At 52.5% G+C, this 26,843-nt stretch overlaps 1 protein-coding gene across 5 annotated transcripts in view; it reads left to right on the plus strand.

Annotated features, from left to right (window-relative positions):
• PPP2R2C (protein phosphatase 2 regulatory subunit Bgamma) overlaps window positions 1–26,843 on the plus strand; it is a 245,247-nt gene that overhangs the window by 162,197 nt on the left and 56,207 nt on the right. The window contains exon 1 of one of the 5 annotated variants that reach the window (XM_074395867.1): window positions 913–26,171. The exons of the other annotated variants lie outside the window; for them this stretch is intronic. Within the exon in view, the coding sequence (XP_074251968.1) occupies window positions 26,102–26,171 (70 nt within the window). The 5' untranslated portion in view covers window positions 913–26,101. Of the gene's footprint in view, window positions 1–912; window positions 26,172–26,843 lie in introns of those variants that run through there. 5 annotated transcript variants of the gene reach the window in all.

Consider the following 26,843-nt stretch of genomic DNA (forward strand, 5'->3'; position numbering starts at 1 on the left):
CCGCAAGAATGTCTCCAGTTGTTCAAAAATAAATATATTAGTGCTTGTAACGTGCTCCGATAGGGTCAGGCTCAGCACAAGCACTTAATAAATGGTAAATTATATTGTGGTAATTGTAATTATCATTATTGTGTATTTATGTCCCTATCCTATACCTCTGTGTTATTAATGAGACTGATAATAGGTAAGTGAAGAAAAAAAGAGACTCCTTGCCAGGATGCAAAACACAGAATCAAGAGCCGAATCCGTAAGTCACCAAATGGGTTTTGATGACAAGACCTTTCCTTCTGGGCTCTCCCTGCTCCTCTGCAAAGCCGTTCCCCATGGCCACGCTTGTCCGTGGCTGGCTTTATAGGCTCATCCCTCTTTTATATGATCATCAAGATGGCACTGATTTGGGTTTGCAAATGAGGTTTCCGTGATGTTGTCATGTCAGCATCTGGATTCAAGAGGGGCTGCTTCCCAGACCCTGACCATCCCCTGTGCCCCGGGAGCAGGCCCAGCCCCTCCCTGGATCTAATCACTCCCCAGGAACCTGGGGCATTTGCTAATGGGCCCAGGAAGCCATAAAGAGTAATGAAAGTGCCGTGTGACTGCTCTGCATGGGGTTGCCCTTGGGCTCCCTTCCTTGCAATTAAATTGGGAATCCTCCTTCTGCCTTTGAGCTGGAAGAAAGGGTTTTATCCTCCCTGTGGCCCATTCATCCCTTCATCTCCCCATTCATTTGCTCAGCACTTATCATCCAGTTATTTGTTTATTAAGCCACAGTTGAATGCCTGCTAAGAGCCAGTTTAGAGCACCGAGCTTCCTGTTCTCAGCAGGCAGGTGTGGGAGCAGCTGGTCTGCTCTGGGACGAGTAAAGAGTGGCCGTAGATTCCCCCGGAGCCAGCTCTGTGTGCAGGAGTTCTGCAACCTGGGCAACCCGCTCATGTGGCTTCCTCATCTGTAAAACAGGAAGACTAATATCATAACAGGGTAGCTGTGAAAATGAAAGGGGATGATAGATATGAACTCTCACACTCTGCCTGGCACAGGGTCGTAATGGCAGCCCTCAGCCTCACATCCCACTTATTTTGGGCCAGATGCTCTTCAGAGTACCTTGTGTCTATTGACTCATTTAATTTGCCCAGTAACTCTATGAAGGAGGTCACGTTCATGGTTCTCATTTTGCTGATGAGGCAGTTGAGATCGGCAGACGTGCGCTGCCTTGCTCAAGATGGCACAGTGGAAGGGCACGGGGCCTGGTGGACCTGATCGCAGTTGGTGCCCCCCTGCTTGCCTCTCAGCATGCATGGACTGCCCCCAATCTCTTGCCTGGTCTGCCCATTGTCTCAGAATCTCCACTGCAATTTGTGGGCACCCTGAATCTACTTGGGTTTTCCATGCCTTCCTACCTTTGTGCTTGGTGCAGACCCCTGCTTCCTCATGGGCACCTGCCTCCTTAGAACCTTCCTTGGAGTCTGTTAAATACAGATTCCTGGGCTCCACACCAGGGTCCCTCTGCAACTCAGAATTTCCAGGGTCCATACTTTCCTAACAAGCCCCTTAGGTGATTGCTTTCTCAGTAGGCAACTTAAGGTCATCCCTCCAAACCTTTAGAGTGACAAGCTTGCTACCTGGGTGCTTCACAACTGATGTTGCAAATGTTGAACCAAGTGTAGGCAGTGAACACGCTGTGTATCTGCAAAGTGCTGTGCAGACAATCAGGTCAGGAGCAGCTGTCATCCCTCCGCAGGGGCTTCCGTGCCTCTGGCGAGATAGGGTAGGAGTATCTGCACGTAGCTGCCTTCCTGACCATGGAAGAGCAAATTCGACAGGGCACCTCTGTGTGCCTGCCCCTTGCTGTGCACAAGGACCTTGCACCTCATGGAGATCAAGGCACCTTCAGCTGGGCTTTGGGGAACTTGTGTATGGGGTGGGGGATCTCTAAGGACCTTCTTGTTAGGCATGCTCTGACTGAAGAGACCACCGAAACAGGCTTTGTGTGAGCAACAAGGCTTTTTATTCACCTGGGAGGGAGTGGGCTGAATCCGAAAAGATATTCAGCAGAGGGCAGTCAGATAGGAGCTGGTTTTATAGGTTTGGGGTGGGCAGTGGAAAGTTACAGAAGTTACAGTTCAGGGTGGTTTTTGTAAGCCAGGGTGCAGGTTTCACTGGGGGGGTGGGTTTCACAAGGTCCAAGGTCCAGTGTTACAAGGTTGGCTTATCAGTTGAGGCAGGAATGGTTGAGGCAGGAACAATGGCAGAATGTTACAAGGTTAGCTAATCAGCTACTACAGGATCTAGCCATTCTTCTTCTTTTGTGGTTTTCCTATTACTTCAGACTTTCTGGCTCTGGGAGGCCATCTGGAGGTGTGTGCATGCAGGTCACAGTGGTCACTATGCCTTGACTATGGTGAGGTCCATGGTGCAGTCAGTTCAAAGGATTTTGCACTTAATTCTCTGTTCCAAAGAGCTCCCCAGAAGTCTGTTGCAGTGCCCAGCACTTTCCCACTAGCACCCCAGCCTCATGGTTAAGGTAGGCAGTCCCCAGGAATCCCCTTCCTGGAACACCAACTCTCCTGGTGGGAACAAATGCTGAGCACCTCGGGGTGAGATGGGTGCAGTCAGGGACACCAAAGGCAGGTCAGGCCACAGACAAGGTCATACAGCTAGGTGGTGGCAGGTTGGAGAGAAAGGGCAGTCCAGTGCTCTTTTTTCCTGTGACAGTGATAGGTGAAATGCCACAGTGTATCCCTGTCAAGCAGGAGGGGGGTTGTATTTTTTTTTTTTTTTAGATGGAGTCTCGCTGTGTCACCCAGGTTGGAGTGCAATGGCGTGATCTCGGCTCACTGCAACCTCTTCCTTTCGGGATTCAAGCGATTCTCCTGCCTCAGCCTCCAGAGTAGTTGAGATTACAGGTGACTGCCACCATGCCCAGCTAATTTTTGTATTTTTAGCAGAGATGGCGTTTCACCATGTTGGCCAGGCTGGTCTTGAACTCCTGACCTCAGGTGATCCCTCACCTTGGCCTCCCAGGTTGTATTTTTAATCCTCCACAACTAAATATTCATGCCAGTGGAAAGGTTCCAAGCTCTTGAAAGAGCGTCAGCCACGTGCTCCCAGGGGAGGCTTTGGGAGACCTCCGTGGGGACCTCTTGCAGCCTGGCCCCTGGAGCACGGCCTCACCCCGCTAAACAGAGCTGGGAGTGAAGGGCAGTTTCAGTTTCTTGTTCTTTTTTTCTAATCAAATAAAAACACGTAGGAGGCAGGAAGTGAGGAGGAAGAGGTCAGGGAGTCATTCTTGTTGCTAAACCACTTCTCGAGGGTCCCTGCTCCTCTCCTAGCGTTGCTGTCTCTGAGGCTCCGACCTCTGAGATGATCAATCCTCCTATTTCAGCCAGATAAGAATTGCTCTCGGCCCTACCTTTTCTTAATATTTTGCATGACAGCAACAGCCCAGCCAGTGGCGGTAATCTCCCTCCCATGTGGGGAGGCACCCACCGTCCTGCCGTGTGCATAAGTGAAGTCCTCAGACTGCTGGGTGGTTCTAATTAGCCCAAAGTGGCTCCTTCTGGCCTCAGTGGAAATTTCGGCCCCTCCTGCCGCCTGGTCTTACCAGCTGGTCCTTGAAGGTGTGAGAGAGCCAGGAAATGCGCAGAACCTAGCACTCCCTCTTCTGTGTTGGTCTTTCTTGGTGGGTCTTCGTGGCTTTGCAGAGGGGTGGCAGTTGCGGCCCCTGCCTGCTGTTGAGGACCCGCCTCCCTCCTCTCTGCGACCACTCTCCATGGAACAGGTGCTCCAGCTGGGCACAGGCATGCCTCTCCCACCTGAATGCCTCCCACTAGCAGTGCCTCTGCTCTTTCTGCCCTTTCAGGTTAGGCAGTGCCTCCTCCTCCAGGAAGCCACCCCTCATCCCCAGGCTGGATCCTCAGAATCCCCATGTCTCCCTCCCTCACAGCCCTGGCCACACGATGTGGTGCTTGTTTACATCCCTGACTGCCCCATGAAACTGGGGACCCCTGGGGGGCAGAAGCCGCTCCATGTCCCACCTACTCTTGGCCTAGCGTGATCGCACAGTACGTGTCTGCAGAAACAGAAGGCGTGAGGGTGGGAGGGAGGAAGGCAGGCAAGAAGGAAAGAAGGAAGGAGAAGGAAAAAGGAGAGGAGAGAAAAGAGGGAGGGTGGGCCGGCAGCGCCATGCCCATTTCACAGGTGGGAACACTGAGGAGGCACAGCCACGAAGTGGCAGGCCAAGCGCCCCCTTGCTAGCTCATTCTAGTTGCCCTCCAGCCTAGCAGAGGAGCTGTTGTTCCATTTGGGAAAATGGGGCAGCTTGTATGAAGAGCCGCAGGCAACGTGGAAAGTGCGGAGGGCTGGAAGTCAGATGGGTGTGGGTGCGAAGCCTACCTGCCTACCTGTGGGTACCACTTACCTGCACTGTGACCTTGGGCAAGGCACCTTCGCCTTCAAACGTTGGCTTTCCTCTCTGTACCCCGACGATCACAGTCGTCCAGCTGGATTCGAGGAGATGAACAGCAACAGCGCACGCTGCATCCCAAACAGTCCCACTTGTCCTCATTGCAGCCCCAGACAGTAGTGGATCCTTGCCACATCATTAACCCTGATGCTCAGATGGGGATGCCACGGCACAGAGAGTTTGAGAACTGGCTCAAAGTCACACAGTGCATGAGTGACACAGCCAGGATTTGAGCCTGGGTTCTTGGCTCTGATATCAGTGCCATTGACTCCACTCTGTTGTGTGAGGTAGGAAGGCATCCAGTAGTGTCTGGTACCGGCAGGCAGCTTCCATGGCAGATACCACCTCCCCTCTGCCGTCGGATTCTGCCCTCTGAGCAGCAGGAAGATGAACAGCACTGTCCTCCAGTGTCACTTGTGACTTTCCTCTGTGAGTTCACTGTCAGGGTGCTCCTGAGCTGAGCTGTGGCCACCACTCGTTGGTGTGGTCCCTGGAGCTACTAGCATAAAATTTCAATGGCAGGGGGCTCTCAGGCTTATGGGATCACACAGAGGAGGGCGGAGCTCAAAGGCTCTCTCGGACCAGGATGCTCCGGAGATGAGATCTTGGCGCTGTGTCTGGTCCCCCGCTGCTCTTCCAGGCCTTGGTCTTGGCCTTGCCCGTGGTCTCTGGAAGGCTGAAGAGCTGCATCTTCTTTATGTGGAAATGCTGTGGGATGAGTGACTCTAGAATCTCAGATGTCGCCATTATAGCCAATGAGCATAACAGCTTCCTGTGCAAGCACATCCAGTACCATTAAAAATAAATGTAGAAGTGAGGGAGGCGGTCCAAAGATGCTCCTGAAAATACGCAGAAGCAGCTTCATCCGGCATTGGCCAGAGTTTCTGTTTGTGGGTTGCTTTGGTGAAACTGCTTCCTTACCATTAACCACATCCAGGAGACGGAGGGGAAGGCCTTCCCCTGGGTGGGTTTTTCTTAGAGGGGCGGGAAAGCTGAATAATGAGAGTACTAACATTTCCAGGAAGATTGGTGATTAGAATGTTGAATACAAGTTGCGACTTGTTTTCATGTTCGTACGTTACAGTCCGGAAGTTCTTTCTATGATGTCCTCATAGATATTTTATTTGGCTTTGGGTTAAATGTCAGTTTCCGTATCCTGCCATGTGCCACTTGACAGACATGTGTGGGACACATTGTCTGTATGAGTGGAGGCCCTTCCACTCCTTGAAATGTTCCGAAACCCCCAGCTCAGTTTCCCTTCTGCATCCCCGACTCCATGAGCGGAAGCAGGGCATTACAGAGAGGTTTGAGGAGGCAGCCAGCCAGCCAGCCGCAGCTGCAGTTCATTTCTGAGATGTTTGTAGTCAGGGGTCCCACTGGCCAACCTTAACTTCTCCTTTGAGCTCTACACATCTTATGATGAATGGCATAAGCCTTAGAACATGGGAGAGGCTTGGATGGGCCAGGAGCTCCTGGCACTGAGGAATGTTGCTTGTATCAATGGACGCCTCAGTTACTTAGGTCAATGACACCTCAGTTGCTTAGACCGATAGATGCCTTAGTAGGTCAAATGCCCAAACCTCCGAACATACTTTTAGGGCAATGACTGCCAAACTTTTTGGTCTTCGGGCCCCTTTTTACACTCTTAAATATTATTATGGCTCCCAAAAAGGTTTTGTATATGTAAGCTATATCCTTCAACTTTTGCCAATTTGAAATTAAAACTCAGACCGTTAAAAATATTTATATATGAATTCATTTAAAAATAAAAACAATAAACCCATTACATGTTAACATAGATTTTTTTTTGGAAACTATGTTTTCATTTAAAAAGTGAGAAGAGTGGCATGTGTATGAGTCTCCTTAATTTCTAGCTTAATAGATGATGGCTGGATTCTCACATTAGCTTCTGCATTCAGTCTGTTGCAATACATTGTTTGGTTGAAGTATTGTAGAACATATGTCCTTAAACAGATATGTAGTTGGAAAAGGGGGAACCCCCATGATCTCCTGGAAGGGTCTTGGGGACCCCTAGAGGTACTTAGACCGCAACCTGAGAACTGCTGATTTAAGTGATGGGTGAAACTCCAGATGAATACAAAAGAGATAGTGTGTCAAGCCCAGGAGACTTCATGCATTGACGGGAAACTCAGGATCACTAAAGCCCTAACTGAGCCCAGTGTGGAAACAGAACAGGAAATGTAGCCATGGCTGGCTTGACTTCAGGCTCCCTTCAAAGACTCCCATCTTTGGCTCAACTGTCCCCAGTGACTTCAATCAGCCACAGACTTCCCTTGTCCAGCTGCACTGGACATTCTACATTTGAGCCCTTGTCAGCTGCCCACTGATTTTCAGGCTGCTGAATTACCCATTAGCCTACCTGATGCCACATCTAAACAATCCTCAGTCTACCTTTCTCAGCATCCGAGAATGTCCTGTAAAAGGCTTCTTCTGTGGAGATGGGTGGGCAGCCTCGGGCTTCTTCCAGGGTCAGCTCAGGCTGCTCACGTTGGCTACAGCTTTCTGCTGGCCCCGGCAGCTGTGTGCACCGGGGAGAGTGAGGTGATTGTTAATTTGTTCAATGTGCAATTAATGAATTCTACCATGTGTCTGGCACGACACATTTCTCATGCCAAGGCTAGGGTGGATCAGACCACCTTGGACAAATCTGGATGAATTTGTGGGTTGATCAATGATCTTAGTTGATGAAAAATGCACCAAATGACTGTTTCCTTTAATGTGATTGTTTGGGTGGTTGACTTGATTACCTTTAGGGGATTAAATTAGCAGTTTTCTGGAGGTTTCCGATGAGAGCAGGTGGCTGCTGGCACCTCTTCCCCCTCTTTTCTCTCTTTCCCTTTTACTGGAAACAAAGACTTTTCAAACCCTGTCTAAGTACAATAAATGGCATCCACTTAAAGTGCAGACTTCCATATTATTGGAATTGGCAAGCTATATATACTTGTGAAATCACCCCCATAACTAAGATTCAGAGCATTGCCTTCACCCCCAAAACATTTACTGTTTTCTGTGTGGACCATTCCTGTCTCTGCCCTGCACCCTGGGTAGCCAGTGATTAGCCTTTGGTCACTGTAGGATAGTCTGCACATTTTGGAATTTCATATGAATTGAGTCATAGATGCATGCATTTTTTGGTCTGGCTGCTTTCACTCGGTGTGGTTATTTTGAGCTTCGCCCTGGTTGCTGCCTGTGTCAATTGTTCGTTCCTTTCTCTTTGAGGAGGATTCTGTTCTACGGATAGGCCACGATTTATTTATTCCTTCCCCAGCTGATGGATATTTGAGTCGTTTCCAGTCCTGAGCTACTGTGCAGAAAGCTGCTATGAGCACAGATATACGCACCTTTGTGAGTTTGTGAGCCTTCATTACTCTTGATTACAAGGATGGTTGGGTCGCATGGTAGGCGCGTGCTTATCTTCACTCTTTAAGAAACTGCCCAGCTGTTTCCCACAGGGCTCTATCACCGTACATTCCCCCAGCAGTGTGTGAGGGGCGGCTTGCCCTACATCTTCGCCAACTTGATATTATTAACCTTTCCAGTGTTCACCTGTCTGATGGGTGTACACTGGTATCTCCTTGCGATTTGCATTTGCATCTTGTGATGGCTGATGATGAGTGCCTTGCCATGTGCTTCCTGACCATTCTTGCGTTTTGGTTTGGGAAGTGTTTGCCCAAATCTTCTGCCCATTTTAAATCAGGTTCTTCGTGTTTACTTACTAAGCTGTAAGAGGTTTTCAGACATCTGGGCTACAAGGGGTTTACTAGATACGTGTACTATGAATGTTTTCTCTCATTCCATGCTTTGCCATTTTCTTTTCATGGCAGTTTCTTTCACATAGCAAAGATTCAAGCTTTGATAAGGTTCAGTTTGTCAGTTTTTTGTTTTTCACGCTTTTTGTGTCTTATCGAAGAAATCAAAGTTGCAAGGACATTTGAGTTGTTTCCAGTTCTGAGCTACCGTGCAGAAAGGTGCTATGAACACATATGTACGCACCTTTGTGAGTATGTAAGCTTTCATTACTCTTGATTACAAGGATGATTGGGTTGCTTGGTAGACATGTGCTTATCTTCACTCTTTAAGAAACTGCCCACTTTCCCACAGGGCTCCATATCTTTTGTAATCTTCTATAATTTCTCCTGGCAGCCTCATAGTTTTAGCTTTTATGTTTAGGTAGATCATGCATTTTTTTTTTTTTGAAACAGAGTCTCACTCTGTTGCAGTGAGCTGAGGTGGCGCCATTGCACTGCAGTCTCAGGCTGGAGTGCAATGGCGCCATTTAGACTCACAGCAACCTCTGCCTCCCAGGTTCAAGCGAGTCTCCTGCCTCAGCCTCCTGAGTAGCTGCGACTACAGGCAGATGCCACCATGCCCAGCTAATTTTTGTATTTTTAGTAGAGATGGGATTCACCATATTGGTCAGGCTGGTCTCGAACTCTTGACCTTGTGATTCACCTGCCTCAGCTTCCCAAAGTGCTGGGATTACAGGTGTGAGCCATCACACCTGGCCAAGGTAGATGATGCATTTCAATGTCAGTTTGTCAGACGGTGTAAGGTAACAGCTGATATTCATTTGTCCCCAAGTCATTTATTGGAAAGACTGCTTTCCTCATGGAGTCACCTGAGTGCCTTTGACAACAGTCTCAGCTGGCCACAGATCTGTGGGTCTCGTTGTGGATTCTGCGTTTAGTTGTGTTGATGCATGTGTCCACCCTTTTCCTAGGACCACACTGTCTGCAGCACTATATCTTTATATCGGCTTGGGGAAGCCCCCCAACTGTGTTCTTTTATTTATTTATTTTTTGCAAAGTTATTTTGGTTATTCTAGGTCTTGTTCTAACAGGAACACATTTTCACTTATTTAATCCTTATGACCCTCTGAGGCAGGTGTGACCACGAAGCCCATTCTATGACTAAGGAAACTGAGGTTGGGAGAGGAAGAGTGACTTTCCCGGTAACGGAGGAGGAAGCGAGCGTTCCCCTGGGAGGTCTGGCTGCTGCACTTGCGCTGAGCCTCTTGGCAGACCGCACCGCCCTCTCTTTGGGTTCCAACCATTCCTGGTACACACCCCTAGCCAAGAACTTGTGGGGCTGAAATGAGGGTGTCGGTTTCCTTGTGTGTATCCCTCTGAGCCGTAGATCCCATGAAGGCAGGAACTGGATGGTGATCTCCATGGCTCCCCACTGCACACCTGGCCCAGAGTAGACACTGGTGAATGTCAGGGGGTGGCCGTATGGGTGAAGTCCACTCAGAAGGGACCCCAGTCAGCATCTGGCAGCTGGAGGGCCAGGTGCCCACAAACCCAGGCTCTCAGCAGGGAGCTGCCATGCTGGTGAGGAAGTGAAGGCAGGGCCCTGTGGACTGAGCTGGCAGCGGGGCCCCTGGAAGGCTGTGAGTGTCTTAGGCTGCACACATACCATCAGGCGTCGGGCCCAGCCTGACCTTCAGACTGGTCCGCACCTGCTGATGAGACAGAGACATATTACACTTCTATGAGGGGACGGGGAGCAGACAAGGGGGAGGAGGGCCAGGGCCTGCTGTTGCCTCCCCAGGCTGGCACAGAGCAGGTTGGGTGAGTGGAGTGCTCTGAAGCTGCAGGTATGGATGTTTCCCCCGAAGGGGCAGACTGGAGGGGAGAGGGCTCTTGCATTCAGCCTGTTGTCCGTTTCCTATTTATCCTGCCCCAAGGAGGTCACTGAGGGACTCCCGAGGCCGCCTCTGTTCCTTCCCCTGCCCCTGGGCTGGGAGACCCCCACAGCACAGGGAGCAGCCCTCTGGATGTTTCTACCCAGGCAACAAGCTTCTGTTTATCAAGCCAGCCCCAAGGCTGAGGCCTCCCACTGGCCTGGGGTGATTTCTCCACGAACCTCCTCACTGGCTCATGATGAGGAGCAGTGGGGGTCCGTGGGAGCCTGGCTGTCATCGGAGTGAGCTCCCCATCCCAGCCTCTGCTGTGTGGGATGGCGTGAATGGGGGCTTCATGGAGGATGAGGGTCCTGCTGACTAGGACGTGGCCTTTGGAAGGGCCACGCTGCCCTTACATGTGCACCCATAAGGCTGTGTGAGGAGTCCAAGCTCTGACGTTGAACACTGGAATTTAGGTCCTAACTAAGGATTCCTGCCAGTGTGGACTTAGGTGACTCACTTGGCCCAGAGCGAGCCAGAGCTGGCTCGCATCAGTGCGTGGAGGCCAACAGTTACATTTTTAGGAATGTTTTGAGCCAGTTGTTTGACCGTGGGTAGCTTGGAAATCAGCCCTGGCTTGAATATGCATGCCACCAACTCAGCAAATGTCACTAACACGGGCCCTCTCTCCACCCGCTCCCAGCCCCAACCCAAAGACCTGAATGTTAACTTCACTGGAAAACCCCTGGCTCTTTCTCCTGGAGCCTCAAGTTTCCCATCCGTAATGGGGGAGAGTAACAGCCACCCCTTAAGGCATCACCACCCCTTAAATGAGATCATGGGCATGATCAGTTTGAGTGTGACACACAAGTGTGAGGGGTGCCACCACCCTGGCCATTGCCATTGTCCTCCTCATTGCAGCAGCTGGACAATGTGCCCGGGCTGGGAGTTGGCGTCTCCAGGAAAAACTGGAGGAAAGGAGCCGATAAGCCATGGGCAGCAGTTGGGGCAGGGAGGGCTCCACGCCTGCCTGTCTCCGTTTGCCCTGCCCGAATGTGTCTCCCTCCGGGAGGCTGAGACTCACTCCAGCCAGGAAGCAAGGACTGCCGCCGGGGGGGCCACCAGGATGCTCCTTGCCAGTGAAGAGGGTCCCCTGGAGAGCGCTAGTGGCTCAATCAGGACGGCCTGCCCATTTCACAGGGGAGGAAACTGAGCCTCTGGAGGCTGAGCTGCCGGCAGTCATGGGGCCAGTGCAGAGCCAGAGCTGACCATACTGTCCGAATGGCCCTCGGACGTCACAGCAGCCCTGATGACGGCAGAGGCTGGACCTGCTGATCAGCTCCTGCTGCAGGGCGTCCCTGGGTCTGCCTGCGTCCCACCCCACACCTTCACAGGGGTGGACTGTCACCCTCTAGCAGACTGTCCCCCTGAGACTGGGACACAGAGCCTCTCCACAAGGAGGGAGGAAAGGGAGGTGGAAACCAGCCTTTCCCTGGACAGCGGTTGGTCCTTGCTGCATCCCCCCACCTTTGGTCAGACAGGCCCATGGGGTCCATTTCTGAATTCCCGTTGCCTGACATAAGCTCTGTGGCACTTAGTAGATGCTGAGTAAATACTTGTCAGATAAATAAATGGTCTCCCGTGGGGAAATGAGCAATGTCCAGGCTGGCCACAGGGAAGAAGCAGTGTCAGAAGTGGGGAGTGAGAGGGTGAGCCAGGCAGATGAGACCTTTATTCAAAGGGTACTGGGGAGCCATGGAAGGTTTTAGGGAGGGCCATCAGATGAGGTTTTCATTTTAGAAAAGTCCATCTGGCTGCCGGCGGATGGTGCCAAGATGAAGAAGGAAACCCAGAGAGGAGGGAGCTGCAGGCTCTCGGGTGAGAGGTGACCGGGGCCAGGCCAGGGTGGAGGCAGGGGAGGTAGGTAGAGACGGGGCTGCTGGCTCTGCTAGCTGTGACCCCAGAACCCAAAAGACAAAGTAGCTTAGAGCCTGACCCTTGCCTGGAGCAGGCAGGCCTGGGAAGGGGGCTCATGGACATGCTGATGTGATGGGACCTGTCACCAGGCCGGTTTGACCCCCATCGCCTGCCTGCCAGTTGGGGTCTTGAAAGCTGGCTGCAGCCCAAGTGGAGAGGACAGGGCCTGTGGGACCCCAGGGGCTGGGAGCACAGAAGCCAGCTCAGCCCATCTGGCCTGGCCCAGGTGCAAGTGATCGGTTCTATCAGTGTCAGGCCTCCACGCCTCCCATCCCACAGCACAGGTCGCAGAGCTCTGTGGCAGGGGCGGCTCTTAGTGCCATTGTTTTGCAAATGGGAAAACTGAGACTCAGAATGCAGATTCCAGGCCCCAGCAATTCAGGTCCCATCCATCTGTGCAGAGCCCTGGGAATCTTCGCCTTTCAGAGACAAGCCCAGGGGACTGCGCGTGGGACTTCAAAGGACTCTCTGACTGACACAAGCAGGCAGGGACCAGTCAAACCACGTCCCCCAGCAGCAATTCGCCACATCTCAAACTCTTCCTCTGTCATTGCTTAATCTTTCAGTGTCCACATAGTTCTGTGATTTGCTTTGCATACATAGTAGTGATAATTACAGCAACCGTTTCTAGCAGTTTCTTGGTGCCAGACACTTCTTTGTTGCCTCATTGAATCTTCACCACCAACCCTGAATATGAAACCCATTTTAGAGATTAGGAAACTGAGACTCAGAGACTGTCCGTAACTAGCTGGGAATCAGACAGCCTCACTGAGGCACTTTACCAGTCATCCCTTTATGAGTGGTTCTTAAACCTCAGCACACCACAGGAGAACCTGTCAGAATGCAGATTACAGGCCCCAGCAGCTCTGGTCCCATCTGTCTGGGCTCCTGGGAATCTTGGTCCTTAGGAGAGAAGCCCATGTGTGCGGGGCTTTCTGGAGCCTGTGTTGCAAGAAGGCAGGCAGGGAGCATGTGCTCTTCTCTCGGTCTCCCTTAGCTTGACCGTGTCCCAAGGCCAGCTGCTGGCCTCAGCCTGCCTGGTCACCTTTGAAGGTCCACCGGGGTCTGATTGAGGGTTGGCTGTGTTGAAGCCAGGCTGGGTGTCATTCCTGCTCCGAGCAGAGTCCAACGTGGCTAGAGTCAAACCCAGCAGCTTGACCGGATCCTGCTGTCCACAGGCCAATCCACATCTGTCCCGTCCCCTGTCTTCCAGGCCCATCTGCCTCTGTGCCATTGAGGCTGGCAGACACAGACACTCCATCAGGTGCGCCCCGTCTGGCCTGAGCATGGAGAAACTGGCAGCAGCAGCCCCTGGCCTCCCCGATCCCTGTCCCTGCACACTGTCCACGGGAGGAGCTGCGGCATTCCACGCTGGCTCTGGCTCCTGCAGAAGCAGGGCTGGGTGCAGATACAGGTTGGGGGCCAAGGACATGGGGGCATTTGTAGGCTCTGACTCCCTTCTCACTCTCTTCTGGGGACTGGGTTTCTGCTGGAAGAGAAAGGGACCAGTCTTAAAAGACGTCATGATTACAATGGAATACTATTTCAGCCTTGAAAAGGAATGATGTACTGATATGTGTCACAGCGTGGATGAACCTTGAAAGCATTCTCTAACTGAAAAAAGCCAGACAGACCCCAAAGGCCATGCGCTGTGTGATTCTATTTACATGAAACATCCAGAGTAGGCAAAATCCATAGAGACAGGAAGTAGATGAGTGATTTCTGGGAGCTGGGGGAGGGGGGATAGGGAATGGCTGCCGATGGGTATGGGTTTCTTTTTGGGGTGGTGGGAATGTTCTGGCATTAGACTACGGTGATGGTTCTAGAATTCTGAGACTCTGTTAAAATCCGATGAAGTGTATACTTTAAAGTGGTGAATTTCATGTTGTACATATTGTAACTCAACTTTAGAAATGCTAAAATAGAAATGACAAAATCATCACGATGTGGTGACTCTCCTCATAGACCTGGAGCAAGACCCGGAGAGAGAAGCCATGAAAGACAGGTGAGGGGCGGGATGAAGGGGAGGTTCCCGTCACCCCCTGCCTGCCCAGCGAGGGTCTGCTGCCTCTGCCACTTCCTTCGCAAGCCTGAGAGCCACCCAGGTGTGAGACACGGGCTGCGTGCAGAAGGGTCTGTGCCCCCGCCGAAAGAGCTCGTCCATGCTAGAAAGACAGAAGGATGAGTGGTCATTGAACCTAAGAACCTTCCCAGCTCACACAGAATAAAATCCCCAGGCCTCCCCCAGCCTGCGGGGTGCAGCACCCCAGCCTGGCCCACCTCTCTGAGCTCATGTCCTGCCCTGTCTCTGTGACATGTACACTGGCCTCCTTCCTGGCCTGTGACAGATCAAACTCAGCCTACCTCAGGGCCTTTGCTCGTGATGATCCCCCGATGTGCGCGAGACTCTCTCTCTCACATCCTTCGGGTTTTTCTGCTCAAATGCATCTCCTCCGGGAAGTCCTCCCTGACCTCCCCAGCTGAACAGCCCCTCCCATCCTTCCCAATCCATTTACCATACCATAGTTTTCACCTTAGCCCTTATACCTCTCTCTAAGAGATATGGATTGACATGAAAATTTGCTTGTTGGCTGTCTGTCCCGTTACAGAGTGGGCTTTCTCTGGGGAGTGTGTGCTGCTGGATTTCCAGTGTATGCAGCAGTGCGGAGGAGACAGTAGGTGCTCCATTCGTGCTTTTTAATTAAATTTTGTATTGTGGTAGAATATGTATAGCACAGAATTTACCATTTGAACTGTTTTTAAATGTACAGTTCAGTGTCATTAAGGATATTCTCGCTGCTGTGCGCCTGTCACCACCATCCATTTCCAGGACTTTCTCGTCAGTCCAGAGACTCTGTATCTGTTAAACAAGAACTCGCCATTCATTAAGATCCTTGTAAATGAATAACTGAATGACTGAGTGTATATCCTGCGTGTTGGTCACAGGCTAGGTGATGCACCAGTAAACCTGGCTCCTCGGAGGTGTGTGTTCCGTGTCTGCCTCACAGATGGACGGATCGAACTCAGAGAGGTGAAGGGCTTTGCTCAAGGTCACACAGCTGGTCAAGGTGGAATTCAAACACAGGTCTTTCCCGCTTTCCACACAGTGGCAGTTCGGGGATCACTGCATGCCAAGGGCATAGCCATGGCAGCTCCAGCCCTCCAGCCCCCCTTAGGGCTTCCCCTGCCGCCTGTCTCCCCAAGGGTCATTGTGTCGGCCACGCGTTCCTGGCATCCTCAGCTCTGGCTGGCTGACCACCGGTCCCAGGCATGTCTTGGGACCACACTTGAAGGTGCCAGCATCCCATCTCACCTGGCGCTCTTGGGGTGGAGGCTGGGATCGTGGAATTCTTTTGCCATGGCCTTTAAGACAAATCAATGCTGTGCCCAGTTTAAATGTTTACATAACTCATCATCTGCTGGCTCTGCTGTTTCAGTGTGCTTTTCTTTTTATAAACCAAGCTCAGGGGAGGTGATATGAAGTCTGGGACTTGCCCAGCATGGCCCAGTGGATGTGGAGAGGATTCAATGTGGCAACAAGAGCGAGTTCCCTGCACAGGACCTGCCATCGGGCTCATCCTAGCCTCCTCCCTCATCTGCTAGTGTCTTTTATGCTACAGGGGAGGAGGGGGAGGCCCAGAGAGGGAAGGTGGCTTGCCCAGGGTCACAGCCACAATGAGGCGGAATAGGGACTGTCCCCAAGGTGTGTGTGGGGTGGGATCCAGGCTCCTGCCAGATGCCAGGGCGGCAGAGCCCTCAGAGGCAGAGCCTGGGGTCCTGGGTGTCCAGGTTACGTGGGTGGGCAGGTGGCAGCTGGGACCCACCCCATGTAGACAGTCCCCCACATCCCCCCAAAATACTCCCACCAGCACCTTCACACTTTCCTCCAGCCAAGTGACCAAAGCGCGACTCAGAGGCCATCTGCCCTGGCAACAGCGTCCCCGCTGTCCCCACCCCAGCCTCTGACCACAGGCCCGGGAGCTGCCCCCTTCTCCACCAAGTTGAGGCTGCAGGAGGAAACCTCTCATCAGGCCCGCTGGAAGGCAGGGGTGGTGATGACATGTGGGGTTTCTACAGCGAGCATGTAATTCACTAAGAAGGGGATCGTCACTCCTGGGTGGTGCCTGGACCCATGGTAAGCCGGGAGGAGAGGAGTACAGAGGGCTGGCCAGCAGGCCTGGCTGTGACCTTGGCGCCCTTGCAGCGCTCAGGCCCCACTCACAAAATCCCGTCAGGAGTATTCCGTTCCCTGGCCCGGAATCAAGTCCTCGTCTTTCTGATCACCCTTGGAGAGCTCGGCGGCCTCCCGTCACTCACGCAGTGGTGATGTCCAGTCCGGGCAACAGTCTGACTCTGCCCAGACTTGGTGCTTCCGTGCTCCTGGCACAGGGTATGCTCCTTGCTGGGCAGCGACATGGGAAGGCGCTGGCTGCTGCCCCTTTCAGGTAGCTCTCGTTGGCTGGGAAGGGACCCTGGGGATGGGCCACCTTCTCCCTGCCGGTGGCTGTGCCCACGGTGGGTGCACTTGGCGGGTGATTCCAGCTGCTCCCACCTGTCATGATTCCTTCACAGGGCAGTCGGGAAGTTTCCTGTAGAGCCGTCTCTTACAGAGTCCCTACCTAGGGAACCCCTGCTGTATGCCCTGCGGCCAGGATCGGCCTGTGGCTTTGCTCAACCCCCAGGCACAGAGCGTGCACCCCCCACTCCCTCTGCTGTGTTCTCCATGCCTCTCCGGGCAGCCATCACGCAGGACCTAAGGTGATCCTGAGCCAGCTCGTTCCTGTCCCCTGGAAGCACGTGGAGGTAGAAGCCACATCCCTGGCAGAATCGGACCCCACCCTCTGGACCCTTTTGCTCTGAATCTCCGGCTAGGGTCTTCCCCCTCCAGGACACATTTTGGGCCTTCTGAGGGTCTCTTTCACAGAGGTGAGTGGGGCCTCTGCTCAGCACCTGCTTTCTCCTTCAGCAGCTCCTCAGCTCCCCATCTCTGACCCCACAAATGCTTTGAGGAGAACCAGGCCTGGCGGGCAAGTTCAAGGACTCGGGAGGCAGCCTGCTGGCGTCGTCTCCGCCCTGCCCTTACTAGCTGAGCAGCTGTTGGCAAGTTATCTTCTCTGTGCCTCAGTTTCTTCATCTGTACAATGGGGATGATAACAGCACACAACAACTTGGTGGAGTTGTTAAAAAGATTCAGTATAGGTATAACGTGCTAAAGCTGGGGCCTGGCTCCCGGGATTTATTACCCAGTGCCCAGAGGGTTTACTATTACACCAAAGGCGCCAGGCCACCCTGCTGGACCCGGACTCAGTGGGGAGGCAGCTCCCCTTCTCCTTATCCCAGTGTCAGCCCAGCGCCGGGGAAATTCACTCGCCAAGCCTGTGCCAAGCGCTGACGGCTGCAGGAGCCCCTTCCTCTCCCTGATGTTTCCCTTCAGCAGCCGGAGGACCCCTCCTTCCTCCCCCTCCTCCATCCTTAGCAGCCTTGACACCTCTGACAATGCTAATTAAATGCAACACCCTCATCAGAAGGCTCAAGCTGGGCTTGCCCAAGTCCCCTCTCTGCCCTGAGCCCTGATGGATCATTAACGGTGTCAGCAGCACTTACGGTGATGGACGAGGGGATTAAGTCCCTGACGAGCGTCTTCATCTCCTGTCTTCAGGCCTGGGGCCAGAGTTTTCAGGGAACATCCTAGTGCACAGAATCGTTTGAATTTCACATTTACCACAGAACTATGGCCAGGCAGGGATGACAATTCCCAGTGTATCCAGGGCTCAGAGAGGGTGAGTGATTTGGGTAAGGGCACACAGCTAGTAAGCAATAGGGCCGGGACTGGATTACCACCGCCTTGATGAAAGCTGCAGGGAGCATCTGTAAGATCCAAGGGTGAAGCCTCCCCCAGGTGGCACGTGGAGAAGAAAGCCAGCAGGAGCCACCGGCTTGGGGGCAGCCCGGTTCTCGGGGGCTGGAGCCTGCCCACTCTCGTTTCTGCTCTGTGTCCGCTTCCTAGGAAAGCTGTGACAAAGTGCCACAAACCGTTGGCTTAAAACAACCAAAATTTGTTCTCTCATAGTTCTGGAGGCCGGGAGTGTGCAGTGACGATGCCGGCGGGCGGCTCTGAGGACTCCATTCCGGGCCTCGCCCCGGCTTCCAGTGGGGGCTGGCGGTCCTCTCGGCATTTCTCAGCTTAGAGATGCGTCCCTCCAGCCGCTGCCTCTGCCTCCCCGTGGCCTCCTCCCTGTATCTGTGTGTGCTGTGTCTTCACGTGGCCTTCTTATCAGGCCACCAGTCTTGGATCTAGGGCGCCCCATGATCCAGTGTGACCACATCTGAACTGGATCATCTGCAAAGACTCCATTTCCGAATAAGTTCACATTCATAGTTACCAGGGGTTAGGAGTTTAACATCTTTTTGCGGGACACAGCTCCACCCACGATACCATATTTGCCCATCTCTGTCTGGCTCTGGCATGCAGGGACCTGATCACTTGGGATATCACCACTCACCCTTCTAGGTACCCACTGGTAGGCCTGTTTTGTGCCCAGCACCGGGGGGCTGGCTGAGGTCTCCTTGTCCAGCGGCTCCTTGTTCAGTGTGCCCCACGCTGCCTCTTCCGACTCTGCCTCTCCTTTTGGGGATTGCCATAGAGCTTCCCAGGAAGGGAGGGGGTACCTCACGAGGGGAAGGTCAGCATGAGTTTCCATGGGCTTCTCGTCACCCGTACAGTGACCAGGGGCACTGCACCCAGTGGCTGATCTGGGACCCTGAGCTCGAGGCTGCAGCTCGTGGCAGCTCCAGGGCCTGCGGTGTGGGGGCAGGGACAGCCAGAAAGAGCACATCGCAAAGGCGCTGCCACTTAGGGGACTTTGGGCAAGTTTGGACAAGTTTCCCTGTCTGTAAGTAGCGAATAATAATTGGTTGAGGGGATTATTCTGAGATGAAAGCGCCAGTCATTGGGAAAGCTTCAGCTGAAATGGCTTTATTCATTTTTTTTTTTCCCCTTCATTCTTTTTTTCCCTTTGAGACAGAGTCTTGCTCTGTTGCCCAGGCTGGAGTGCAGGGGCACAATCTCAGCTCACCGCAACCTCTGCCTCCTGGGTTCAAGCAATTCTCCTGCCTCAGCCTCCCAAGTAGCTGGGGATTACAGGCATGTGCCACCATGCCCGGCTAATTTTGTATTTTTAGTAGAGATGGGGTTTTACTGTGTGAACAAGGATGGTCTTGATCTCCTGAACTCATGATCTGCCTGCCTCAGCCTCCCTAAGTGCTAGGATTACAGACGTGAGCCACTGCGCCGGGCTTTTTTTTTTTTTTCTGAGATGGAGTTTCCCTGTTGTCGCCCAGGCTGGAGTGGTGCAATGGCGCGATCTTGGCTCACTGCAACCTCCACCTCCCGGGTTCCAGCAGTACTCCTGCGTCAGCCTCCCAAGTAGCTGGAATTACAGGAGCCCGCCACATTGCCTAGCTAATTTTCTTTGTATTTTTGGTAGAGACAGGGTTTCATCATGTTGGTCGGGCTGGTCTCAAAACTCCTGACCTCAGGTGATCCACCCACCTCCCCTCCCAAAGTGCTGGGATTACAGGTGTGAGCCACTGTGCCTGGCCTGCCCTTCATTCTTGACAAATATTTTGACTGAATTCAGAATTCTGGGTTTCTAGGTTTTAAAATTTTCTTTAGGCACATTAAAAGAGTCTCCTGGGCACCAGTATTTCTGCTGACGAGTCAGCAGTATCTGCGTCCTGGTGCCTCTGAATGTATTATGCAGTTTTTATTCCAGCTGCTTTAACATTTTCTCATTACTTACATTTCCAGCAGTGTGCAGTTTGACCATGATGTACCTCGGTGTAATTTTCCTCGTATTTATCCTGCTTGGAGTTAGCTAAGCTCCTTAAGTTTGTAATTTGATCTCTTTTACCAAATTTGGGAATTTTTCGGTCATTATTTATTCATGTCTTCTTTTTAGCATATTCTTTCTCTCCCTTCCCTCTACAACACCCATCACATGTGTGTTCAGCCTTTTGAGATTATCCAACAGGTCTTCAAGGATCTTATTATTATTATTATTATTATTATACTTAAAGCTCTGGGGTGCATGTGCAGTACATACAGATTTGTTACATAGGTATCACATGAGGATCTTTTTTGTTAAAAAAAGGTGTTTTTTCTCTCTGTTCTTCAGATTGGATAATTTCTATTGGAATTATCTTCAAGTTCACCAACTCTTCTATTTTCTCAGATTTTCTGTTAAGCAGTGATTTTTTTCTGTCTCAGACACTGAATTTTTAAGTTACAGAATTTTCATTTAGTTCTTTTAAACATTGTTTATATTTCTCTTCTGAGATTTATTTCCTCTTCCTTAAGCATGAGCCAGTTTTCTTTACATCTTTTAACACAGTTCTCATAGCGACTTTAAAAATCTTTATTTGCTAATTGCAGTAGCCAGCACATGTCAGGGTGAGTTTCCACTGGTTCTCTTTTATACTAAGCATGGGTGGTTTTCCTGTTTCTTTGTATATCTTCACATAACTTTGGATCGTATCCTGGGTGTTGTGAATGAAGCACGAGAGAAACTCTGGATTTTTATTGCTTTCCTCCAAGGAGCATTTTTGTTTTGCTTTGTGTTTGGAAGCAGTTAACTTGGCTGAAAGCGACTGGAAACGGCCCGCGGTGGTGAGCAGCGAGCAGCGGCAGGAGTCTGTTCGCTTCTTTTAGCCCTGGCTGGGCTGCGGCTGCTGGAGCTGTGTCCTATGTGTGCGTGGTTTGGGGTCAGCCCAAGATGAGGGTAGGTTGATCTGCCCCACTGGGGATCCATCTTGGTGGCTGTCATCATTCCAGGATTTTGACTTTTCCAGCTGCTGTGAGTGTCGCAGACTGTTTTCTGCTTTATCAAGCCAGTGACACTCTGGCTTTCTGTCTGAGTTCTGGTAGCTCCGTGACACAGGCTGGGACTTGTCCTCAGGCTGAAAGCCGTGAAACCAGGAAAGCCGACACCGGCTGCCCTCGCAGCTGCTGACCGCCTGCAGCGCCGCTGCGGCCTCACCCTCCGATGCCTTCGGAGAGGGTCGTTTTGTTGCTGTTTCGTCGAGTGTATAGTCTGCAGTTATCTGTGAGAGAGGTGCCGCCCTAGCAGCTCCGAGGTCATTGTTACCAGAAGCATTTAGAGCAGTGACTGGCAGACAGTCAGCACTTAAGCAATGTGAGTTAATGTGGTCAACCACAGCGCAGCGCTGTTTTCTCTGGTCAAGGCTAGAGACAACGTGGACACAGACAGCACCATGCAGGAGGTGTCAGTACCCTGCGAAGGGCACACCACGGCCTTAAGACTGCAGTCGCAGGCCATGCACAGTGGCTCATAACTGTAATCCCAGCACTTTGAGAGGCCAAGGTGGGCAGATCACTTGAGGTCAGGAGTTTGAGACCAGCCTGACCAATATGGTGAAACCCCGTCTCTACTAAAAATACAAAAATTAGCTGGGTGTGGTGGCACGTGCCTGTAATCCCAGCTACTCTGGAGGCTGAGGCATGAGAATCATTTGAACCCAGGAGGCGGAGGTCACCGTGAGCCAAGATCACATGACTGCTCTCCAGCCTGGGTGACAGAGTGAGGCTCTGTCTCAAAAATAAATAAATAAATAGGGAAAAAAGAGTGCAGTTGTAGGAGAGACCACTGAACTGGGGGAGGGGGAAAGGGAACTATCCAGGAAGGCTTCCTGGAGGAGGTGGTATTGGGGCTGGAAATGTGTCAGATAGTCTGAGATGAGAGGATGGACTTTCTTCACAGAGATGGCTGCCAAGACAACCAATTTTATGGCCTTGCTGAGAATTTATGGCTCTCAAGGGAAGTAACTTTTCCTAAGGCAAATCCTGAAGACATTTACCTATAAAAACAAGGAGATGTTAAACATCTACTAGCTCCTTCACGGGCCAGAGACAGCAGCACCCTGGCCTGGGCAGGAGGGCCTCTCAGGTCTGGTGGTAGTTCTGTAGATGTTTGCAGTGGGGGACTGGCGGGACTGGCAGGCGGGACCATCCACGGTGAGGCTGGGCCCCAGATCCGTCGTCACGTTGCGGAGCTTGTGCTTCTGTTGTAGCCAGGAGCACAGGTGACCAGGAGCTTTAGTTTCTGTCCAGTGCATTTTGGTGATTCGTTATTCCTAGAGTCCTGGTCCTCTCTGCCTCTCTCCCTTGTCTCACTTGAACCTCTAATCCTGGGAAGGCTCCCCCATAAGCACACTACAGATCACAAAACCGAGGCTCAGAGAGGTGTGTGGTTTTACCCAGGGCCACACAGCTGAGGCACTCCAGCCAAGACTCCAACCAGCACTTGTCTGCAAAGAGCTCACAGTGTCGTCTCTCCTGGAGGGAGCCTCCGTCGCCTCTGCTGCCAAATGGAACTCACATGGTGTCTCCTGCAGGGACTGGCGTGAGGTTGAAGGAGGCGGCAGATACGAAAGTGACATACAAATTGTAAATTGTCTACAGACATTAGTGTGTGTTGCTGTGGTAACCACCCGGCACTTGCGGAGTGCATTTGCTCTGGATAGCAATAGTTATGTTGGCATTTTAATTTAATCGCATTGTTATTTTCCCGTCATAAAAATAATATACACTATGTGTATGCCCAGCCTCATCAAATTATATGCATTATGGGCAGTGTTTATATATTGATTGTACCTCAATACAGATATTAAAAAATGATGTAACTTCCATACAGAAAATCTAGAAAACATGGACAAGTTGAAAGAGGAGGCAAAATTATTTCATTCCAGCTACGCTAAAGCTACTTCTATTCACATTTTGGAGAATTATCTTCCGGCCTCCCTCCGCCAACCCTGCCGCCCAGTTTCTTTGCTTATTTCACATGGCTATGATCACTGGTGTAGATAATTGCAAGCATTTTATACCCAATTTTATATCCCACTCCCTCTCCCTCAGGGGTTTTTAATACGAAATAGTAAGAACCAGTGTCCCGTCTGGGACCCTAGCACAGCTAGGCTGTGGTTCTGGCTTCAGCCCAGAGGTGTCTGGGCGTCCCTGGGCCGGGGCAGGCTGCCCCACGAAGGAACAATGTCAGGACTGGGACACCTGGGACCTGACCCTGTTCCTGACTCCATGCCTGATGGGCGTTTCTGTGTTCCCACAGAACTGCTTTTCTTGTCTTTTTAAGTTTAATGACATGCGTCTGACTTGATGGATGGATGGGTACGTCCAGCCCGTCATCCCACTTCTAACCACCTCCTCTCACTCTTTCCTATGGCCTCAAAGCTGTCATTGACTCACGGCTCAGAAGGCCAATGCAGGGCAGGAATTGTCCTAAAAGGCCTAGACTGGATAAAGAAAAGGCATTTCTGGCCAGGCACAGTGGCTCACACCTGTAATCACAGCACACCGGGAGACTGAGGCGGGCAGATTACAAGGTCGAGAGATTGAGACCATCCTGGCCAACATGGTAAAACCCCGTCTCTACTAAAAATACAAAAATTAGCTGAGCCTGGTGGTGCGAGCCTGCAGTCCCAGCTCCTCAGGAGGCTGAGGCAGGAGAATTGCTTGAACCTGGGAGGCGGAGGTGGTAGTGAACTGAGATTGTGCCACTGCACTCCAGCCTGGCGCCTGGTGACAGGAAGACTCTGTCTCAAAACAAAAACAAAAACAAAAACAAAAAAACAACGCATTTCTTGGATAGGTATCTCTGGCATGCTTACTGCGTACAGGCACCATTTGATGCTGTGAATTAAGCCTGATTCCTGCCCTCGTCGAGTTTACATTCTGGCCAGGAAGACAGCCAAGAGGCAATAAAAGCCTTTACAGAAAGAAAAGCATCAGATCAGGTTGGGGCAGAGATGGTCAGGGTGTCCTGGGTGAGGGCGTTGGGGTGCAGACAGCAATTTCAGCAAGGGGGTCCAAGCTGTGCTCACGGAGAAGGCAGCAGTCGAGCGGAACTGGAAGAGTGGGATGAGGCTGTGTGGTGTGCACGGGAAGGCCACTGCAGGCCGGGAGAGCGGGTCTTGGGACAGAAGGTGGCCGGGACTTTTGGGAAAGGACAAAGACCCTGGAGTTTGAGGGGATAAGCAGGTGGAGAGCAGTAGATGAGGCTGGGGAAGGGGAGAAGGTGCCTTTTGTTGAGTTAAAAACAAGAGATCCCATGCATACGACAGCAAAGGTTTTCATCATCTTGCACCTTTGATTCTGTGGTCTGGGCTTGGCCAGGCTTGCCCTGCTCTGTGGGTCAGCGGGGCCATGCTGGAGGCTGGGCTTGGCCGGGGTGCTGGGGGATCTGCTGCACCCGCTCTTCCTCCGCCCCTCAGGGACCAGTGGGCCAGCCTGCACGGGTCCTGCTCCTGGCCCCGCAGAGGCGTGGATGGTGACCCCCAGTGCATAAGCCCCTTTGGGTCTCTGCTTGTGGCTTGTCACATTGCTGTCCTGCAGGCCAAAGCAAAACACAGGGACAAGCCCAGAATCAAGGTGGGGGACAGAGAGCAGATTACCTGGCCCAGCGTGGGAGGGGTGAAGGTTTGGATCCGGATGTGGCCCCCCTGGGCAGGGGGGTGCTGTTTTCAGACCACTCTGTGCTTTCCTCTGAGTGTACAATGGGAGTCGCTAGAGGGTTTTGAGCAGGGGAGTGCCAGGATCAGTCCTGGGTGTTACCAGCCTCTCTCATGCCAGTCTGTTGAGGCTATGTCATAGCCAGGCCAGGGAGAAAGAGCTGTGGCAGTCATCCAGTGAGAGGTGGGAGAGTGGCTGGCATCCCGGTATGCTGTGAAGGCTGAGCAGGCAGGATTGGATGTGGGGTGTGTGAGAGAGAGTGAGCGAGAGACAGAGACAGAGAGGGGGAGAGAGAGACAGAGCAAGAGAGAGAGCGAGCATAAGACAGAGAGAGAGAGAGAGAGAGAGACGGAGACAGAGAGAGAGGGAGAGAGAGACAGTGAGAGAGAGAGAGAGGGAGGGGGAGAGAGAGAGAGCGAGAGAGAGAGAGAGAGAGACAGAGGGAGAGGGGGAGAGAGAGAGGAAGAGCGACAGAGTGAGAGGGAGAGAGAGAGAGAGGGAGAGACAGAGAGAGAGAGGGAGAGAGAGAGGGAGAGAGAGAGCGGGAGAGAGAGGGAGACAGAGAGAGGGAGAGAGGGAGAGAGAGAGCAAGAGACAGAGAGAGAGAGGGAGAGAGAGAGAGCAAGAGACAGAGCGAGCGTAAGACAGAGAGAGAGGGAGAGAGAGACGGGGAGAGAGAGAGAGAGAGAGAGAAAGAGAGAGAGAGAGAGAGAGAGAGAGAGAGAGAGAGCGCAACGCCAAGGCTTGGGCCTGAGCAAGCGAACCATGGAGCTGCCATCACCTGAGCCTGGGGAAGCTGAGGAGGGATGGGAATTCAGTTATGGGGACCAAGAAAGGGTTTTGAGCAGAGGGACGCAGGGACCCACTGGCTCCAGAGTTCGGCCATCATGCTGGCTGCCAGAAGAACAGAGGCTGGCACAGGGAGCCCTGAGGAGCATCCTCTCTGTAGCTGCCAGGAGCAGTGGTCAGATCTGTGGCTTATTCGAAAGTAGATCCATTTTTCTAAAGGTGGTATCAGAGATTTTGGAGCCTAGAGTCCAGGCCAGGAGAGCAAAGAACGGCACAGATCCCATTCACAGCGGTGGGCCACGCCCAGTTCCTAGTACCTGTTGCTGCCTGGGTGTATGGGGATGGTGTTCTAGAACTTTCCGTCTTCCAAGGCATACTAGAAATGTGGATTTTTATAGGAAATTTCTGCTTCCCAACTATTAGGAATGACTTTAAATTAACAGTAACAATTATTTTGGGGCTGCGGTAAAACTTGTTGGTGGAGCAGGCCTCAGGCTTCAGGCTGGCGAGCCGTCCCCCAGTGGGGGTTCCTCTTCCAGACCAGGGCCCGTCCTCCCCTGCTCTCCCCGCTGCCAGGGCTGGCCCCCGAGAATGTGCAGGCTACTCGTCTCTGTGACGTGTAGAACCTGAGAACGTCGGTGGTGGGTGGGATGCTCCCCTACCTCCCAGCCGCAGAAGGTGGGGCCTGGAGATGGGGCTGTCAGCCTCCTCCAAACCCCTGCCCATCCAGGAAGGCCAGCCCTGGGAAATGAAGACCCCAGGTATGGGGTGACTCCGTAAGGAAAGCCTCCTGAGTGACCTTAAGAAACACGGCTGGGATGAAGGGCAGGGAGGATCAGATGCCAGGGGCACAGGGGCTGAGCTCTGCTTCTGCGAGCACAGATTAGAGAGCAATCCCAGAGGCCTCCCTGGAGGTGGGGCCACAGAGCAGGAGTCTGAAGGAGAGGGGGTAATTTGCCCCCATCCTACTGTGTGTGAAGCCCTGAGTGGGCCTCTAGCAGAGGGTTGTCTTGCTTATCTACAGAGATATTGGGAAGGGCTTCCCTGACCCAGGTGGCCAGAGCATGGGGGCCTGGGTGGAAGGGGTGGGGTGGGGGTTCACGACAGGAGGGCAAGGCCACGTCCAGGTGGCTTCAGATGCTGCCATCAGTCCCATAGAGTGTCCAGTTACTATAAAGTCTGCCAGCCACTGCGGTTGCCCCAGGCCTATGCCAAGCCCCAAGAGCTCTGCCCCGCAGGCAGTACAGAGGGAAGAGGAGGGTAGGGGGGACAGGCTGGTGGGCCCCTCGCCGATGGTCCTGCCCCTGCGGGCGCCCCGCTGCCTTCTGCCCAGGGTGCGGGGCCTCGGGAGCGGGGAGCTGGCATTGCTGTGGTACTGCTGAGCGCCCAGGAGAGGCGGGTTCTGACAGCCACCCCTTCCCGTGTCGCTGTCC

This window comes from Saimiri boliviensis, chromosome 3, assembly GCF_048565385.1.
Source record: "Saimiri boliviensis isolate mSaiBol1 chromosome 3, mSaiBol1.pri, whole genome shotgun sequence".
In the NCBI taxonomy this organism is placed as follows: domain Eukaryota; kingdom Metazoa; phylum Chordata; class Mammalia; order Primates; family Cebidae; genus Saimiri; species Saimiri boliviensis.